Below are 16,569 nucleotides of genomic sequence, written 5' to 3'. Positions count from 1 at the left end.
GGGTTATTATGTTCAACGGCTCATAAATGCCTAGTCTGCATATGATGATGATTGATTTTAGAAAATGAGTGAACAAGCGGACTTTTTATAATTAATTGAAATCAGAAAACAAAAATAAAATATTTTGGGTTTTTGTGTTACCATTTTCCAGAAAGAGCAATAAGCATAGATATCGGGGATAAACCACATTTTCCATTAATAAGAGTAGTGCTTGAAACAAAACAGCCCTACATAATTGCGCTTTTGTCCTGGGCCAAGACGAAAGGATCCTTTTTTGAAAAACAAACAAACGAAAAACAAAGACACATTACTTTGATGCATGAACCACTGAAGGGATGTCAACCGCGTCCCAGTTGCGAACAAGTTTCCAGGTGTGACAAATGCAAGCACTATCTCTTCAGGAGCATCTTCCAAGACAGCATTGGCTTCTGGCGAGTTGTTGATGAACCCGGCGCTACAAAAGGTGCTAGTAATGGAGCTTGATCCAACACTGTTCGTTGCGGATCCTGCAGAAGAAGCAAATCCCAGTCCTTCACGGTTTTTACTCTCCAGCAACTGCACAACTTTTCCCCATCCTACACCTGTTCCTTCCTGCACCACTTTCTGTGCGCTCTTCCAAGTAGCTAAAGATACTTCATTTTTCTCTGGCTTTTTACCCTCTAAAGTCAGGCCCTTGGAAAGAGGTTCCTTCTGTTTCATCAGCACCAATAAAGGAAAAAGCTGACAAATGACTAACCAACAAGGCTTCCTCTCCACTCACAGTGATCAATTTCCCATTTCTGACAAACTTCAGCTTTTGATGCAAGGTGGACGTCACGGGCCCCAGCTCCATGGATCCATGGCCTACCCAAAAGGCAACTGTATGCGGCTTGGATATCCATCACCTGGAATGTAATTTGGAAAACAAACGGCCCAATTGTAATGGGCAAATCAACCTCCCCGATAACAGACTTTCTTGATCCATCAAACGCTTTGACAACCACCCCGCTTCTTCTCATGGGAGGCCCCCGGTAGGAAAGTTGATCTAATGTGGATTTGGCCATTACATTCAATGAGGAACCAGTGTCCACAAGTACATTCGACAGGAGCATCTGACTTGCAGTTCACCGATATATGTAACGCCAGATTGTGGTTCCTCCCCTCCTCAGGAAGTTCTTCATCACTAAAACTCAAATTATTGCAGGCAGTAATGTTTCCTACTATACTGTCCAATTGATTAACAGTCACGTCCCTCTCCACAAAAGCTTGGTCCAACACCTTCATTAGAGCCTCACGGTGTGCTTCTGAGTTCAATAGCAGAGACAAAATGGATATCTTAGAGGGAGTTTGCAGCAGCTGGTCTACTACTTTATACTCACTCTTCTGGATCAGTTTCAGAATTTCGTCATGATCAGAATTCTTACTAGTCCCATTGGATTGGCCTACTTCCTTCCTTGTACCGGGGCCGTTCACTGTCACCTGTTTAACTGCCGGATCATTCACTTTCTTTGCAAACAATGTGGGGATAACACGTCCATTCCTCAGAACTTTACCGTCATTAGCAACGTTGTCCACAGAAACCGCAGGAGTTAGAGAGGGCAAAGGCACCTCCTGTCCACCTTCCAACATCGTGGCACTATACTTGTAAGGGACCGCTTTTAGAGAAGCATACAGCATAGGTCCTGGCAAGCTAATCACCAGTGGAGTAGTAGTTGATTCCCCACTGTTATAGCTTATTTCCAACCGCTGAAACTCGGGGGTGATGACGCACACTTCTTTGTCCTTCCTCGTGATGATAAGTTCTCTGCTGTCTATCAGCCCTTGTACGTCCTCTTGTACCTTAGGGCATCCTTTTACATTCACCGGACATATTTCACACGCTGCATGATCATGGTCAAACAGAGCTGCCTCGCACATCTTGATATGTATTGGGACCAGGGGAGTTCGAACGTGCTGGACGTTCAGGATGACACCGTCTTCATCACAATCTTGTATCATGTTAACAGCAGGCCCATGGTTCGGTAGAGGGTTCGCCTGAACATTGGGATTCTGATCTTTAAAGGATAGCAAGTTGGCCCGGACTAGTTTTTGCACTTCATTCTTCAGGACATAGCAGTTTTCAACGTCATGACCTGGGGCCCCTTGGTGGAAAGCGCAGGTTAAATCATGACGAAACCAGGGAGGTAAAACATCTGGTGTACGAGGGGGTGTTCTGACCTGGACAAGGTTTTTGGCGAGCAGGGCGGGGAGTAAGTCAGCATATTTCATCGGGATTGGATCAAAGGTTGTTTTCTGGCGGTTTTGTGAGTGATATGGTTGTTGGGGGGGTTGCGGGCGATTTTGTTGTCTTTGAGGGTATTGTGGCTGATGGTATTGTTGTGGAGGGTATTGTTGTGGAGGGTATTGTTGTGGAGGGTATGGGTAGGGGTAATGTGGCCTTTGTTGGTGATATGATGGGTTTGGGATAGCGGATGCGACATTCGCAACCTGACGATATGGGGTGAAATTCTGCTGAGGCTTACCATGAGCTACCATCCCCACCTCTTGATCTTTCTTCTTCGCAAAGTGGCCTCCAAACTTCTTGGCATTGCTTGCAGCAGGGACACTTTCCCCAGTCAAACGTCCCTCTCGGACACCTTCCTCTAATCGCACCCCCATGTTGACCATTTCGGTGAAGTCTGTTGGTGCACTTGCAACCATTTTCTCGTAATAAAACTGGCTCAGGGTTTTCAAAAATATTTTGGTCATTTCCCTTTCTTCCAACGGCGGGACAATCTGGGCAGCCACTTCCCTCCAACGTTGGGCATACTCCTTGAACGTTTCCTTCTCTTTTTGTGTCATCGCACGGAGCTGATCACGATCTGGGGCCATGTCCAAATTGTACTTATACTGCCGGATGAACGCTTCACCCAGGTCATTGAAAGTACGAATGCTCGCACTGTCCAAATTCATATACCACTTCAGAGCGGCCCCAGTTAGGCTGTCCTGAAAGAAATGAATAAGCAGCTTATGATTGTCAGTATACATGGACATTTTCCGCGCGTACATCACCAAGTGACTGCGGGGACAAGAGTTCCCTTTATACTTCTCGAAGTCTGGCACCTTGAACTTGTGAGGGATAGTAACATTTGGGACCAAGCATAATTCACAGGCGTCCTTCCCGAACAGATCTCTTCCTCGGAGGGCTTCGACTTCCCTTTGCATACCATCAAATCTTTCTTGGAGTTCTTCCATCTTGTCGAAGGCTACAACATTTTCAGCTTGGAAAATTGGTTCAACCTCTTGTTGAATAGTGTGAATCAGTGGAGCTGAATAAGTCATTGCAGCTTGAGGGAAAGAGGTACTGGGTTGCGGAACTGGTGCTGACTGCTGAGCAAAAGGCGGTGGAACTTCAGATACAGCGGGCTGGGGGCTTCCACAGACTGGAGGTGGCATTCCCCATGTACAACCTGGAGGCAAAAAGAGGGGTGGAGAAGTCACCGTAGATAGCGGGGTTGTGCTCACCAAGGGCTGCTCTACAGTAGCGGCGGCAGCTTGAGAGTTCTGGGCTGACAGGAGTGCACTCATCATGGTCGTCAACCTATCCATTCCCTCTCGTAAAGTGGCAACCTCCTCCCTGAGACTCTGATTTTCTTGTTCAACTATATCCATCCTCTTCCGATTGGCCCTGGTGTTGTAAATGCGAGTGGGTTTGTGGAGAATTCGTCGGGCCACTTTCCTTGGGCGGCGGTTGATTGACTCCCCCCCTTTTTGAAGTAGTGAACACAGTGTGAGACTCGATTTAGAAACCACGAATGCAACATGATGCATGCTTATGCTTATGCAAAAAGAAAGGGAACAAATTATTATCGAAGAACTTGTTAGAGAAATTGTAAACATCATAAACTGAAACACTTCACTTAAGCATTGGAATATTACAATTTTTTTTTTTTTTTTTTTTTTTTTTTTTTTTTACAAGCCAAGAGATTTCGGGAGCTAAAATCTAAACATAAGGTCCTAAGAACTTCAGACTCAAACTCCCGGAGTAGATGGGTCCTCGGAATCTGAATGTGCACGGGAGAACAAGTCCATAAACTTCCTCTTCCTTCTAGCATCTTGGTGGAGCAAAACGTCTTTCCGACGAAGCAAGTCGTCCTTCTCAATCATCCTCTGGTTCTGGATAAAAAGCTCACGGCTCTGTTGGGCTATCTTTCCCTTCAAAGTCTCATTCTCTTGCTCTAGCTCCTGGCATCTCCTCTTCCAAGTTTCTTTTTCTTGCCTTTCTTTGGTTAATTGTTCATGAAACTCTTCCTTAGTATCAAAGGGGATAGGCAAGGATGATGGTGGGATGGTGGACGATAGGTATCTAGGTAAGCGGTAGGGTAGACCAAAGCTCTTGGTCCTATCAATAACCCACTGGGTATAAGATTCGTGCACATAGTCTGATTTCTTTCCCAACTGACTTCTGTTGAGTCTGCGGATAGCGCTCCAAGCTTGTGCAAATCTTTCCCTTTTGTTCGAGTGATCTCCATGGTTAAGATAGAATTCATTAGTCAAGGCAAGGTTGTTTGGTTTTGTCTTCATCGGGTACCCAAATTGTCGTCGAGCGAGGAGTGGGTTGTAGCTAATTCCGCCACGCATACCCAAAAGAGGTACGTTGGGATATTCACCACAACTCACAATAATCTCTCCAACATCACTAGCTGCTTGGTACCAAACAATGTCAGATGGGTCAAGAGTCATGATTCGGCGAGGCCAGGAAAGCTTGTCATCATTGGTCTTGAAGGCACGGGATTGAGGTAAGTGGAAGGTAAACCATTGATAGAGTAAAGGTGCACAACAAGAAATGGTTCCCCGGCCAGCCTGGGTACGGTCATGGATAGAATGGTAGGTATCGGCGAGTAGAGTGGGTACGGGGTTCTTTGTAAGAAAGATTTTAATGGCATTGATATCGATGAAGTTGTCAACATTTGGGAAGAATAAAAGGCCATATATAAGGAGGGCTAGGATAGAATGGAAGGCAAGTATACTAGCTGCTTCAGCAAATATGGAGGCTTGTTGGTAGAGGAAGTGGGTGGGAAGACCTTGGAGGCCTCCTTTAGAGGTAAGGTTTGCTTGGATGATGGAGGTTTTAAGATGGAGGGCGGCTGCGATGTCGGAGGGTTTAGGGGTAGGCTCAAAACCATGGAAAGGTATCTTGTCTGGCACAGGTAAACCTACTAGGTAGGAGTACTCTTCAAGTGTGGGGACAAGCTGGTAATCGGGAAATGTGAAGCAATGGTAGAGCGGGTCATAGAACTGAACCAGGGTCTCTAGGCATCCTTCCTCAACATCTACTCTAAGAATTCTGAGCAACTTCCCATGATGAGCTTGAAAATCAACTGGATCACTTACTAAAGATGCTAGCTCTCTTAATCTCAACAGGTCTGTTTTTTTGAAAAGGTACTTCCTAGTGCTTCTCAGTGGGATGTCCATATCTACAAAGTTTACAAAAAGCTTGTCTAAGTCCTTCGATAATTTGGATGAAAAAAAAGAGTTTATGCATGGATGCATGTATGCATGATTATGCCACAGTATGGAGAAAACATGGTGAAGTTAAGTCCAAAATGTTGGAGTTAAGGGTAAACACGCCATTTGGTAAGGACTATGGTTTCATATGTACCTGTATCACGGGTTCTACCAAGTTCCCAAAGTCATTGACCACTTCCGGATATTGTCGGATTACGGGACTACTCCCGGTCCAACAACGTCCATAGGAAAGCCTCGTTTGAGTGTAGTATCGCGTATCAACCAATTCAAGACTACTCTTGATTAGCCACCGCACTACGTCCTAAAAGGCTAAGATGGGTTAAAGGTAACTAAAGGTCCTCAACTTCATAGGTCGCTTGGGAATATTAATGCTGAACACGACTACTCATGCCAACATAGTAATATTCCCAAGATCCCTCCATTGAGCGGGGTTATCACATGTGCCACATCCGAAACTCACTCTCGGAAAGACACTATGATTATACCACCATCCTATCTTATGTTTCCCTCAAGTCCGGGTGTAGGACTTATCTCACCACTCACGTAAAAGATAAGCACTTAGGCACGTATTTACAGTTTCAAATAATAATAAAGCATAAAGATGAAGAATAACAAGATAGGTTTAACCCACTTAGGAGTGTGATCCCCAGTGGAGTCGCCATTTTCTGTCGCGGTGATTTTTGGATATCAAGCTATTGATTAGCATTGACTCGCATTTTTAAGATCACCACCGATCTTTTATTTTTCCGAAGAAAAGGGAGAAAGCTCGAAAAACCCTATTTTTGAGAGATCAAAGGTCCGGGGGTTGGTTACGCAAAGGGAAGGTACTAGCACCCTAAACGTCTATAGTACTCTATAGGAACCTCTTGCTTATTTTATCTTTATGCTAAATTAATTATTTGTTTGGAAATAAATGCTCAAGTGTGGAAAGATTAAAGAGGTGGGTTCAAAAGAAAGGAGAAGAAAAAAGTTTTTGTTTATTTTTATTTGATTTGGGAAGACAAAGTCTTTTGCCTACATACCCGAATGGGATCAAAATCATGTAGTTCGGAGTAGAAAGTCAAGTGATTGGTTTTTGATTGATTTTAAAGTTCGAAAAAAGAAGAGTTTAGGCAAGGTAAGAGGCCGAAAAGGCATAGAAGAAATAAAAGAAGTGAGTTCGATTGATTTTAAATTAGAAAAAATGTTTTGATTGATTAAAGATTGATTAAAGATTTGATTAAGAAAGAAAGAAAAGATTGACCCTTTTCTTTGAAATTTTGATTATGGAAAGTTTTTGTTTTTTTTTTTTTTTTTTTTTTTTTAATTATGCGGAGATAAGTCTAAACGCGCCGGATCCCTTAAAATGACGTTGGATCAAGTGAGGGTCCCTTTTCCTCGGATACGGTTCAAATCACATGATCGTCCTCGGCGGAAAACATAAAAATAAATGTGAGTGTCGGTGCAGATTCTCATTTTTTTTTTTTTTTTTTTTTTTTTTTACATTGGACCTAGATACATTCTAATTGGCAATAATAAATAAAAATTGCAAATGCATTAAAATAAATATGCTGGAAGAAATAATAAAATGCATGAAATACAAAACAATAAATACATATGGTGCATAAAATAAATAAAGAAAATGAAATGCAAGACATAAAAATAAATATAATGCTGGAAATAAATAAAAAAAATGAAAATAAAAATGCAAGACATAAAATAAACATGATGCTAAAAAATAAAATAATGCAAGACATAAAGTAAATATGATGCATAGAATAAAAAATAAACAAAATAAAATAATAAAAATAAAAAAAAATAAAAAAGCAAGACATAAAATAAGTATGATGCTGAAAATAAAATAAAACGAAAATAAAAATGCAATACAGAAAATAAATATGATGCTAAAAAGAATGCGAGACATAAAAATAAAATGCAAGGCAAAAATAAATAGGGTACATAAAATAAAGAAAATATAAGTGCAAGACAAAAATAAATATGTGGCTGGAAAATAAAATGCAAGACAAACAATTAAACATGATGCTGGAAAATAAATAAAGAAAATAAAAATGCAAGGCATAAAATTAAATATGATGCGTAAAAATAAAAATGCAAGACATAAAATAAATATGGTGCGTAAAAAAAGAAAAAGAAAAGGGTGCAGTAAGGAAAAAGGGGGTGAGAGTAGGAATCGGAAAAGAAGAAAAAGAGAAAAGAAAAAAAAAAAAAAAATGGGCCAGAGGTGAGTCCAGCGGGCCAAAAAAGGAGAACCGGACCGGTTTGGTCCAAGGAAAAAAAAAACCGAACCGGTCCGGCCTCTATATAAGGGCTCGGGGCCGGTTTTTTTCCCATTTTTAAAAAGCTTTTCTCTCTCTTCTCTTTTCTCTCTTCCCTTTTTCTCTCTTCTCTCTCTAGCACACACCGCCGGAAGTTGTTTACCGGCGCAGTGGCTGGCCGGCCATGGGTGGCGGCGCCGCCGCGTCGGAAACAGAGTCTCCTCTTTTTTTAAAAAAACTACATGTTTTGAATTCCTTTTTTCTCCTAGTTCTCAAATCCACCGTTATTTTTTGAAAACCAACACTGATAAAGCCTAGATCTAGCCTTGAATCTTAGAAAAAAAGGTGAACTACCTTTGTCCTTATGTTATCGTTTAAGCTTCAGAGTGAAAACGGTTACAGCTTGGGTTGTGGGTGTGGGTGTTTGACGCAGTGCTTGTGGTTGTGTGGGTGTGGGTGTTTGACGCAGTGCTTGTGGTTGTGTGGGTGTGGGTGTTTGACGCGGTGCTTGTGGTTGGTGGTGTTTGGTGTGGGCTTGGCCGCTAGTGGTGGTTGGTGTAGGCTTTAGGCCGCATGAGTGAGTGGGTTACTGTGTTTGCAGGGATTTCTGTTCTAATGTTTTGATTTTATGAGCAAGATGATTTTGGTTTTTTTTTGTTTTTGTTGGTGGTTCACGGAGGAGGAGGGTGTTGCTGAGTGGTGGCTGGTGGTGGCTAGTGGTTCACGGAGGGGGAGGGTGGTGTTGAGCGGTGGCTAGGCCGATGGTTAGTGGTGGCTTGGCTGTTGGTATTCCGACTGTTCGTATTCACCTCTGCCCTCTCTCTCTGACATGCACAGTAATTAATGCCGCATTTAAAGGTCATAATTAGGGTAAAAAAAACGAAGAGCCCCTCTGGGCCTGGACCGAGAAAACCGAAAAGAAAAAAGAAAAAAGGAAAGGAAAAGGAAAAAGAAAGAAAAAGAAAGAAAGAAAGAAAAAAAAACAAAATATAAAACAGCAAAATAAAAAAAATAAAATAAAAAATAAAATAATAATAATAATAATAATAATAAAAAATAAATAAAAAAACGAAAAGAAGATACTAATAAAGATATTAATAATAAAAAAACGGAAATAAAAAAAAAAAAAAAAAAACACTTAATAAAAGGAAAAGAAAAGAAGAAAATAATAACTAAAAATAAAAAAAACAATAAAAAGAGGTAAATAAATAAATAATAATAATAAAAAAGGGGCGTCTTCAAAACAAAAATGAGGTATTTTAAAATACCTCCCTGCCGAAATTTCATCTGAAATGATAGAAATTTCCGGCTTAAAAGACGAGAAAAAAGAAATAAAAACGGGTCAAAAATGGGGTATGACAAGCCTATTATTTGCTCTATATTTATTTATTTATTTATTTATTTTACTAAAAAGCTTTTTAAATTTATTTACGAAAAATTGGGATGTTACAGCCTCACTCTATTTGCTATGCCTAACAGCCGGTCAGCGTAGCCTTTAATTGTTTTAGTCTCTTTCATGCTCTGCATCTTGAATTCTCTGCTCAAGTTGAGTACTTGCATGCCTTTGGTTCTTTCATAGCCTTGATATTCTGATCTGAGATAATCCCAAATCTGTTTGGCAGACTTAAAGTTCATAATTATTGTAAAAAAAAATTTTGACACAACAGAGAAAAGGCAATTTTTAGCCTTAGCCTTTTTGGTCTTCCTTTCTCTGTGATTCTTCATCTGAGCCACCATTGGATCTAAAGGTAGTTCAGAAACATCATAGTTTTCTTCTACTGCCTCCCAAAGATCCAAAGCTTCAAGATGAGTGGTCATCCTTGCAGCCCATAATTCGTACTCCTCACCATCAAAAAATGGTGGTGAACCTGCTGTGTATGATGTTTCTCCCTCCATTGTGATTTCTCTCAACTCACAGATCCCTTAAAGATAAGAGCTCTGATACCAATTTGTTGTTTTCTGTTAATAACAGCAAGCAGAAATATTAAAGAATGGAAGGGAGCGTAAAGAAAGAAATTGAAACTCCAAAGGCTTGTTTTATTCTGATATGAAACAACGTATTTAAAAACATGGAAAAGATAGTAACTGCTAACAAAAAGATAACACCACTAACAGATCATGCCTAGAGAATAGGATCAAAACTGTTTTATCCTATCAGTCAACATGACTTTTATTTTTCCTAAAAAATAGCAAAAGAATCTTATCTACTATAGTTTGTTAGACAGTTTCAACAGTCACATCTTAACACTTTGCTCATCACTAGTTGATAGTAGATTATTGTTAACATTTAGTGTACACAATGCACAGTACACACACAATGTTTTTGCTATAGTGTACCTAATCCTGTTTAATCCAACTAATAAATCCCACCACCAATAGGAAAATCTGGACATGAATTGATTTGACTTATTATAGTGTACCTAATGTGAGAAGTGCATAATCATAACTTGGATAGATACACCATTTGTCTCCAGCATGAGGGTGTGGGGTAAACTAAAATGCAGAAAGCATCCACATCATAAGAAATCAATCATTATCTTCCTAGAAATTTGAGCAATAAAAAAATGTAGTTGAGTACTTGCCTTAATTCTATATGCAATAAGGTCATACATAGTGTAGTTATCACTCTACATGTCTTGCTTCATTCTAAGTGTAGCTTTTCCTTCTTCTATACTGCCATTTTTCATATCCTCAAAGAGCTTCAATGACTCTGAAATTGGCCTGTCTCTCCAAGGACTGTTCAATTTCTTCTCCCTATGCTCCTTTATCTCATCAGGTGTCTACAATCAAGTCATTAATAAATAGTTTATTTTTGTTGCAACCAATACAAATTCAATCACATTATGCAATTATCTCAACCTCCTTTATCAACATACATATTAAAATAGCTTAGATTTAGGGAGAAAAAAGTTTATTTAAAAAATTAAAAGAATTAATTTGATTGTACAAGTGACTGATATTTGAGATGAAAAAGAAAATTTAAATATAAAAATTTAAAAGTAATTAAGATTTTAAGGAAAGAAAAGATATCAATGTAAAAGAAAAACATGAACAATAAAAAAGTTATATAAAAAAATTCTAAATAGTGGTGAAGTCACACATCACAATAAGAAAGAGAATACCACAAGAGATGTCCTCACAATTAGGCATGAGGACACAAATTTATAACACAAGGGTTGATAATATAATTCCATGCAACTGAGATTTTCAGAGTAAACTGCCAAAGGGCTTAGAATTAGTGCTTTAAATAAATCAATTAATTAGAGGCTGTTACAGGTTATAAATCCACCCAAAAGGAAGAACAAAGGAAACATTTTACACAAATAAACAAGTTAAATATTTGTAGTAATAAGCTATTCAGATGTTTAGATACCAACCTGATGATCAACATAAGCATGACCCTTTTTTATGAGCTCCACTGCTAATTCGTACAATTCTTGGAAGTAACCACTTGTGTAAGTAATCTGCAAATATTATCACAAAGTTGTTAAACACCTAAATAGTTAAGTTGGAACAATCACATGAGCCAAGAGGTGCTACAAAACAAACCAACATACCTTGAATGGTTTCCAACCCATCCACTGAACAATTTCTTCAATGTGATCAATATACTCTTTCTTTTCTGCTTCAGGATTTGTATCATCATACTTGGAAGCGCCATAAGCCATCAACTTGGAACAAACAAAGTTATAGTGCATTTAGTCAAATTATAGACTTGTTAAGGGCCTCATCATTTTGGAAAGAAAAAGGTACAAAGCTCCTCAAATTTATAAGAGTATTAAAATGATACATTTTACTCAAATTATCAAACTAGACATAGAAATTTAAAAACTTTTCGAATGGCTTACCAAGAATAGTCACAAAGAAATAAGAATTCCTCTTGAAAAAAATATAAAACATGATCAATCAAAGAAACTTATAAATTAATATTCGTTTGTTCATAAGTTGAGCATACTAAAAGTTTGTGAGGAGATGATTGATATCTTCCCATGTACACAATTTAGATATGAATTGAAAGATAGTAATAAGTCATGCCACATTCTTACACAATTAACAATTTAATTACAATTTTATACAAATATGAAATAGATCGAGCACCTGTGAAAGTGAATATTTTATCATGGTATACTCACTAATATATTGAAAATTTTGGTTTGATGATTGCATGCTTTGTTATTTTGGTTGTGTAAAGTGTAGGCACTCATGTCATTGCATGTTTGATTTTATCTGAAACAGAATGGATCATCAAGGGCATAGCCAGAACCCATCTATGGTAGTGGAGCTCAATTAGTATATGGTTCTAGCACCAGCTTCAGCAACAGCTCCAACAATTTTGGTCAAACCAGTACCAAGAAATTGAGAAGGTTACTGATTTCAAGAACCACAGTCTTCCCTTGGCAACTAATATATTATGTTTATTGTTAATAAATTTAACAATTACCTATTAAATCTAATTATATGTATTGTTAATTGTTAATATGATTAAGTTACAATATTTTAACAACTGTTAAATGGCTATTTGTATTGATAATCATTATTTATGTTATTGTTGCTTAAGATTAATATAAATTTAAATTAAGTAAAATGATAATATATATTACACAAATTTATATACTTTCAGCTTATTAGTACATTTTACTTTTTTATTATTATATTATATCATGTTTAATTATTGTTATTTATTAATCTCATCAGGTTAATTACATTTCAAATACTGGTTGATATATATTTTACTTTATATAATATCATGCATTATCTTGCTTATTTATACAATATTAAATTAATTAAAACCAAAAATTTTAGCACAAAAATTATATTTACTTATCATAATAATTATTAGTTGACAATAATAATTTAAAAATTTTGAGTTCATATTATTTACGTTTATACAAATAACGTTTATAATTTAAAAATTTAAAATAGAAAAAAAAAACATAATCTACATCGTTGCTTACGACAGCAACGACGTAGCTTCCCATGCAGTCAACGGCGGTCTCCTCCGTGAAACGACATAGTAGCCATGCATTTCACGACGTTCCTCTCCCAGACACGACGTCAAGGCCATGCATTCAACGACGTTCCTCTCCTGGAAACGATGTAGCAAGGTTCCTTTCGACGTCGTTGCTTTCAACAGTAACGACGTAGTTGACCAACCATTCAACGACGATCGTTGCCGGTGCAACGATGTAGTAGACCTTACCTTTCAAGCATTGATTGCTATACACTACGTCGGTGCCGCCATAGCCCGACCTTAAAAGCTTACCTTTCAACGTCGTTCCTCGTGCCGGCAACGCCTTCAAAGGCGAACCTGCAACTACGGGCCTCTAGTCATCCCAGTCGCAGGAATCGTGTGTTTCTAAAACGGTGGAAGGAGACCTTCGTAAACTGGCCGGAGGCCTACGACGACGTCTCATTCAAAGATGGTCGTGCACCGTCGTTGAACTCCGATAAGCACCGATGTTGAACACGTTTTTTGTAGCAGTGAATTATGTTTTGGAAGTATTTAGGTCTAATTCAATCTTAAAGACTAATTCACAGGGTGAGAATTATCATTCAATTATATACTTTATTCTGAAATTATATCTAGCTCAAAACTTGAATTTTCTATAATATTATGTTAGCAAAAAGAATCTAGCATAATTAAGTGCTATAAACGAGTGTTTTCATCATTATCAAATTAATCCTATAGCACTCACTGGACCCCTTTATTATCTACTATTATCATATTTATTTGTCACTTAACCTACAAAATGTTTTTTTATGTATCCACACTCCACATGGCACCCTTGTCATAATTTCTGAAAATAAAGGAAATATGAGTCAGTTTCTTCGCAAAAGTGCAACGTTTTCATTTTAGCCCATTGTTCTTTTATGGGAGTTTTGGGCAGTTAAATTAGAAATATGGAAAAACCTTAGAGTACGTTTGGATAGAGAATTTTAACTGAGGAAAGTAATTTATCAGGGAATTTGAATTTCTGTAATTTAGAATTCATTGTTTGGATGTTTTTTATGAAGAATTTAAAATTTTGGAATTTTAAAACAGAATTTTAAACAACTAAAAATCTGGAATTTCAATTTCCTTCTAAGAGGTGAGAAATTGAAATTCTCTTCTTACAGTCTTCTTTAAGAAACACGATCTGAGCTCTTAAAATATCGATCGGGTGTGAGCATACAGGAACACGTATAACTAGCACACCAATCATATCTTCTCTTTTTTTCATTCATTTTTTTCATCCTCATAATTTAAATTTTTTTTATCCAAACACAAAATTTTGAAAATAAAATAATTTCAATTGAAGTATTTAAAATTATTAGAATTTAAAATTTCTCAGAATTTTAAATTTTTCCATCCAAACACACTCTATGGAATGTCCGGTGTGAGAGGTACTAGCTAGGGTCATTTCTTTCTTTGGATGCATTGCATCCAGGGTATTTGAACCCTCTAGCTATAGTACCCTTGCCCTTCATCGTGATCTCTAACACAAACCCTCTTTTAATAAAACAATTATTGATAATAATTTTTTAGAGGAATTATTGATAATGTTTATATGTATAATTAATAAAAAAATAGTTGATCGTTGCATAGAAGTATTCTCAACACTTGTAGCAGAAAATTATGATTTATTTTGCATTAAAAAATATACAACAATAATAAATAGAGAAAAATAGGTTTGTATATCTAAATATGCATTCTTGCATCAATAAATTTTTTCTTCAATAATGTAAGACTTTACGTGTATCCACAGTGAGACCAATCTCTACTATCAACTCTTTGATGAGCGGAAGTCTAAAGAACAAATATTCTTTTTACTTTTTAGGTCTAAGAGTAGGCTTAAACTTTTCTTATTTGTGTCTAATGCACTTTGCCTCATGTAGATGCTTCTATTTATCATGTTAAAAAGATATGGATTTGGGTCATTTTTCAAAGAAAAAAAAAGAAAAGATTTAAAATAATTTCATATCCCTCTATCTTTATAAAAATAAAAATTATCTCATATATTTTATTTTAAGAAACTTCCTCATATAAGACAAAGATCATTCACAACTAATTACATCTAATTACGATAATTAATCACATTCTTCATATATAGCAATAAAATATTATTTTTATTTTATGGACAACTTTCACATCTATAAAATAATACTCCTATTTTTTATATTAATTATATTCTTGGTGCTAGCAAAAAATATAATAATATTCCATTAAAATATTTATTTGAGTAAATTAAATTCTCTAATTTAATTATCAAATAAATATTTTCTTTTGCAAAGATTGGAACATTGGTTTGTGTGTGACCTCGTAGGTTTAATACTAAACTGATAGTAATTAAGGTAGATATCTAGCAACACTTGTTGACATTCAGATGAAGTAACATCTTTTACCTTCAAGAACCAATAGAAGAATAATGTAATATTTCTTTTCATCATGTATAGCTCAAGGTTAACTCTAGAATATAATATTATTGTCAAACTCTAATATGCTAACACATTTAATAAATGAATGACTTAAGAAACTTCTTTCTTCTTTCATTCAGTTGTCTTGACCAAGGTCTTAATTCTATCATAGAGCTCAAACTCATCATCTAGAGTTGATGGATTCCTTTTTGATTAATCATTAATTCTACAAGTATTTAATCATATTTAATATTCATTCAACTAGTGCCCTAAGACATTAGATGTTTAAAATTAAAATATAACAAATTCTCGATTGAGTCGGTTCAATGATGACATCCACATATACATCATTTATATATACAATTTAATAAATGAGATCTATTAATTTTTATCCAATAAAGACTATTACATATATATTGATCTATCCAGATTATTAATGTCATATTCACAATAATCCTATGATCAAGAACAATTTATATTAAAATTATAAAGGACTTGTTTCTCATTATCATATATCTGTCATGATAACAAGTCTCTAATTTTATTCAAAGACTTGTCAAATTAAAAATTTAATAAGAAAATAAATATGATAGTAAAATAAAGAACAATTCTTTACTAAAATTGATAACATGATGGATTGAATCTGGGACATACATATTTATTCACAACAATCTTGCACTAGAGCCAATCACTCATGTATTCCATTACTAATTCCAACTTATGCTCAACAAACTACTTTAGTTTTTAATTTTGAGTCTCCATAATGAGACTCAATCTTTAGCTCTTCTTAAGTATTTAAGAATTGCCTTACCCACTTTCAATGCTCCCCACCAAAACTTTCTTGATATCAACTTGTTACACCTAGTGCATAAATAATATTAGAACATGCAAAAATCATGTCATATACAATAGCTCCCACTATGCTAGCATATGGTACTCTAGTTATGTATTATCTGACTTCATGAGTTTTAGGACGATCCTCCATACTAAGTGTAACTCCAATTCCTATTAGCAAATAGTCACTTTTGGAGTTTCCATGTTATACCTCTTTAGGATGGTATTAATGTACCTAGATAGGGAGACACCGAACAACCTTCTAGACTTATCTCTATAAATCTTTATTTCTAAAATGTAGGTTGCTTCTCCAAAATGTTTCATGGAAATTATATTAGTAGCCAAATCTTTCTTCCTTGCATTGCATATTATTTTATATGTCATCTACATATAAATGTAATGCCCCCACTGACCTTTTTATACTCACAAAGTTCGTCATAGCTAACAAGATTGAACTATTCAATTATCTTGTTAAAATCAATGCTTCAACTTCTACACACTTGTTTTAATCCATAAATGAATCATTGAAACTTGTAGACTTTATTATGATCAGGCAAGGATGTGAATCCTTCAAGTTGTGTCATATACACATCTTCTT

The 16,569-nt window shown here is 36.4% G+C and overlaps 4 protein-coding genes across 4 annotated transcripts; all 4 read right to left on the bottom strand.

The window, feature by feature from the left end:
* Positions 1–1,615: 1,615 nt before the first annotated feature.
* On the bottom strand, positions 1,616–3,789 carry LOC114391666. The gene is made up of 2 exons (XM_028352643.1): positions 1,724–3,789; positions 1,616–1,634 (listed from the first exon to the last, which is right to left on the bottom strand). The coding sequence occupies exons 1-2, from the start codon at positions 3,787–3,789 to the stop codon at positions 1,616–1,618; spliced, it is 2,085 nt and encodes a 694-aa protein (XP_028208444.1).
* Positions 3,790–3,990: 201 nt separating this feature from the next.
* On the bottom strand, positions 3,991–5,433 carry LOC114391665. Its single transcript, XM_028352641.1, has one exon. The coding sequence runs from the start codon at positions 5,431–5,433 to the stop codon at positions 3,991–3,993; it is 1,443 nt and encodes a 480-aa protein (XP_028208442.1).
* Positions 5,434–9,188: 3,755 nt separating this feature from the next.
* LOC114391664 lies at positions 9,189–9,638 on the bottom strand. Its single transcript, XM_028352640.1, has one exon. The coding sequence runs from the start codon at positions 9,636–9,638 to the stop codon at positions 9,189–9,191; it is 450 nt and encodes a 149-aa protein (XP_028208441.1).
* A 538-nt stretch (positions 9,639–10,176) lies between these two features.
* Positions 10,177–11,425, bottom strand: LOC114391962 (glutamine--tRNA ligase-like). Its single transcript, XM_028352988.1, has 4 exons — positions 11,300–11,425; positions 11,120–11,206; positions 10,325–10,522; positions 10,177–10,235 (listed from the first exon to the last, which is right to left on the bottom strand). Exons 1-3 carry the CDS (start codon positions 11,408–11,410, stop codon positions 10,370–10,372), a joined length of 351 nt encoding a protein of 116 aa, XP_028208789.1. The 5' UTR covers positions 11,411–11,425; the 3' UTR covers positions 10,177–10,235; positions 10,325–10,369.
* Between the last annotated feature and the right edge of the window lie 5,144 nt (positions 11,426–16,569).

The sequence above is a fragment of the Glycine soja genome, chromosome 17 (genome assembly GCF_004193775.1).
Source record: "Glycine soja cultivar W05 chromosome 17, ASM419377v2, whole genome shotgun sequence".
Lineage (NCBI taxonomy): Eukaryota > Viridiplantae > Streptophyta > Magnoliopsida > Fabales > Fabaceae > Glycine > Glycine soja.
This window is presented reverse-complemented; position numbering and strand designations above follow the sequence as displayed.

What these genes read in the sequence shown, in the direction of transcription:
- LOC114391666 (XM_028352643.1), bottom strand. Translation starts at nt 3,789, where the DNA reads ATGCATCATGTTGCATTCGTGGTTTCTAAATCGAGTCTCACACTGTGT.
- LOC114391665 (XM_028352641.1), bottom strand. Translation starts at nt 5,433, where the DNA reads ATGGACATCCCACTGAGAAGCACTAGGAAGTACCTTTTCAAAAAAACA.
- LOC114391664 (XM_028352640.1), bottom strand. Translation starts at nt 9,638, where the DNA reads ATGGAGGGAGAAACATCATACACAGCAGGTTCACCACCATTTTTTGAT.
- LOC114391962 (XM_028352988.1), bottom strand. Translation starts at nt 11,410, where the DNA reads ATGGCTTATGGCGCTTCCAAGTATGATGATACAAATCCTGAAGCAGAA. An exon ending in TGGGTTGGAAACCATTCAAG is followed by an intron (nt 11,207 to 11,299) that starts GTATGTTGGTTT and finishes TAATATTTGCAG; the next exon opens with ATTACTTACACAAGTGGTTA. An exon ending in ATGCTTATGTTGATCATCAG is followed by an intron (nt 10,523 to 11,119) that starts GTTGGTATCTAA and finishes ACTTGATTGTAG; the next exon opens with ACACCTGATGAGATAAAGGA.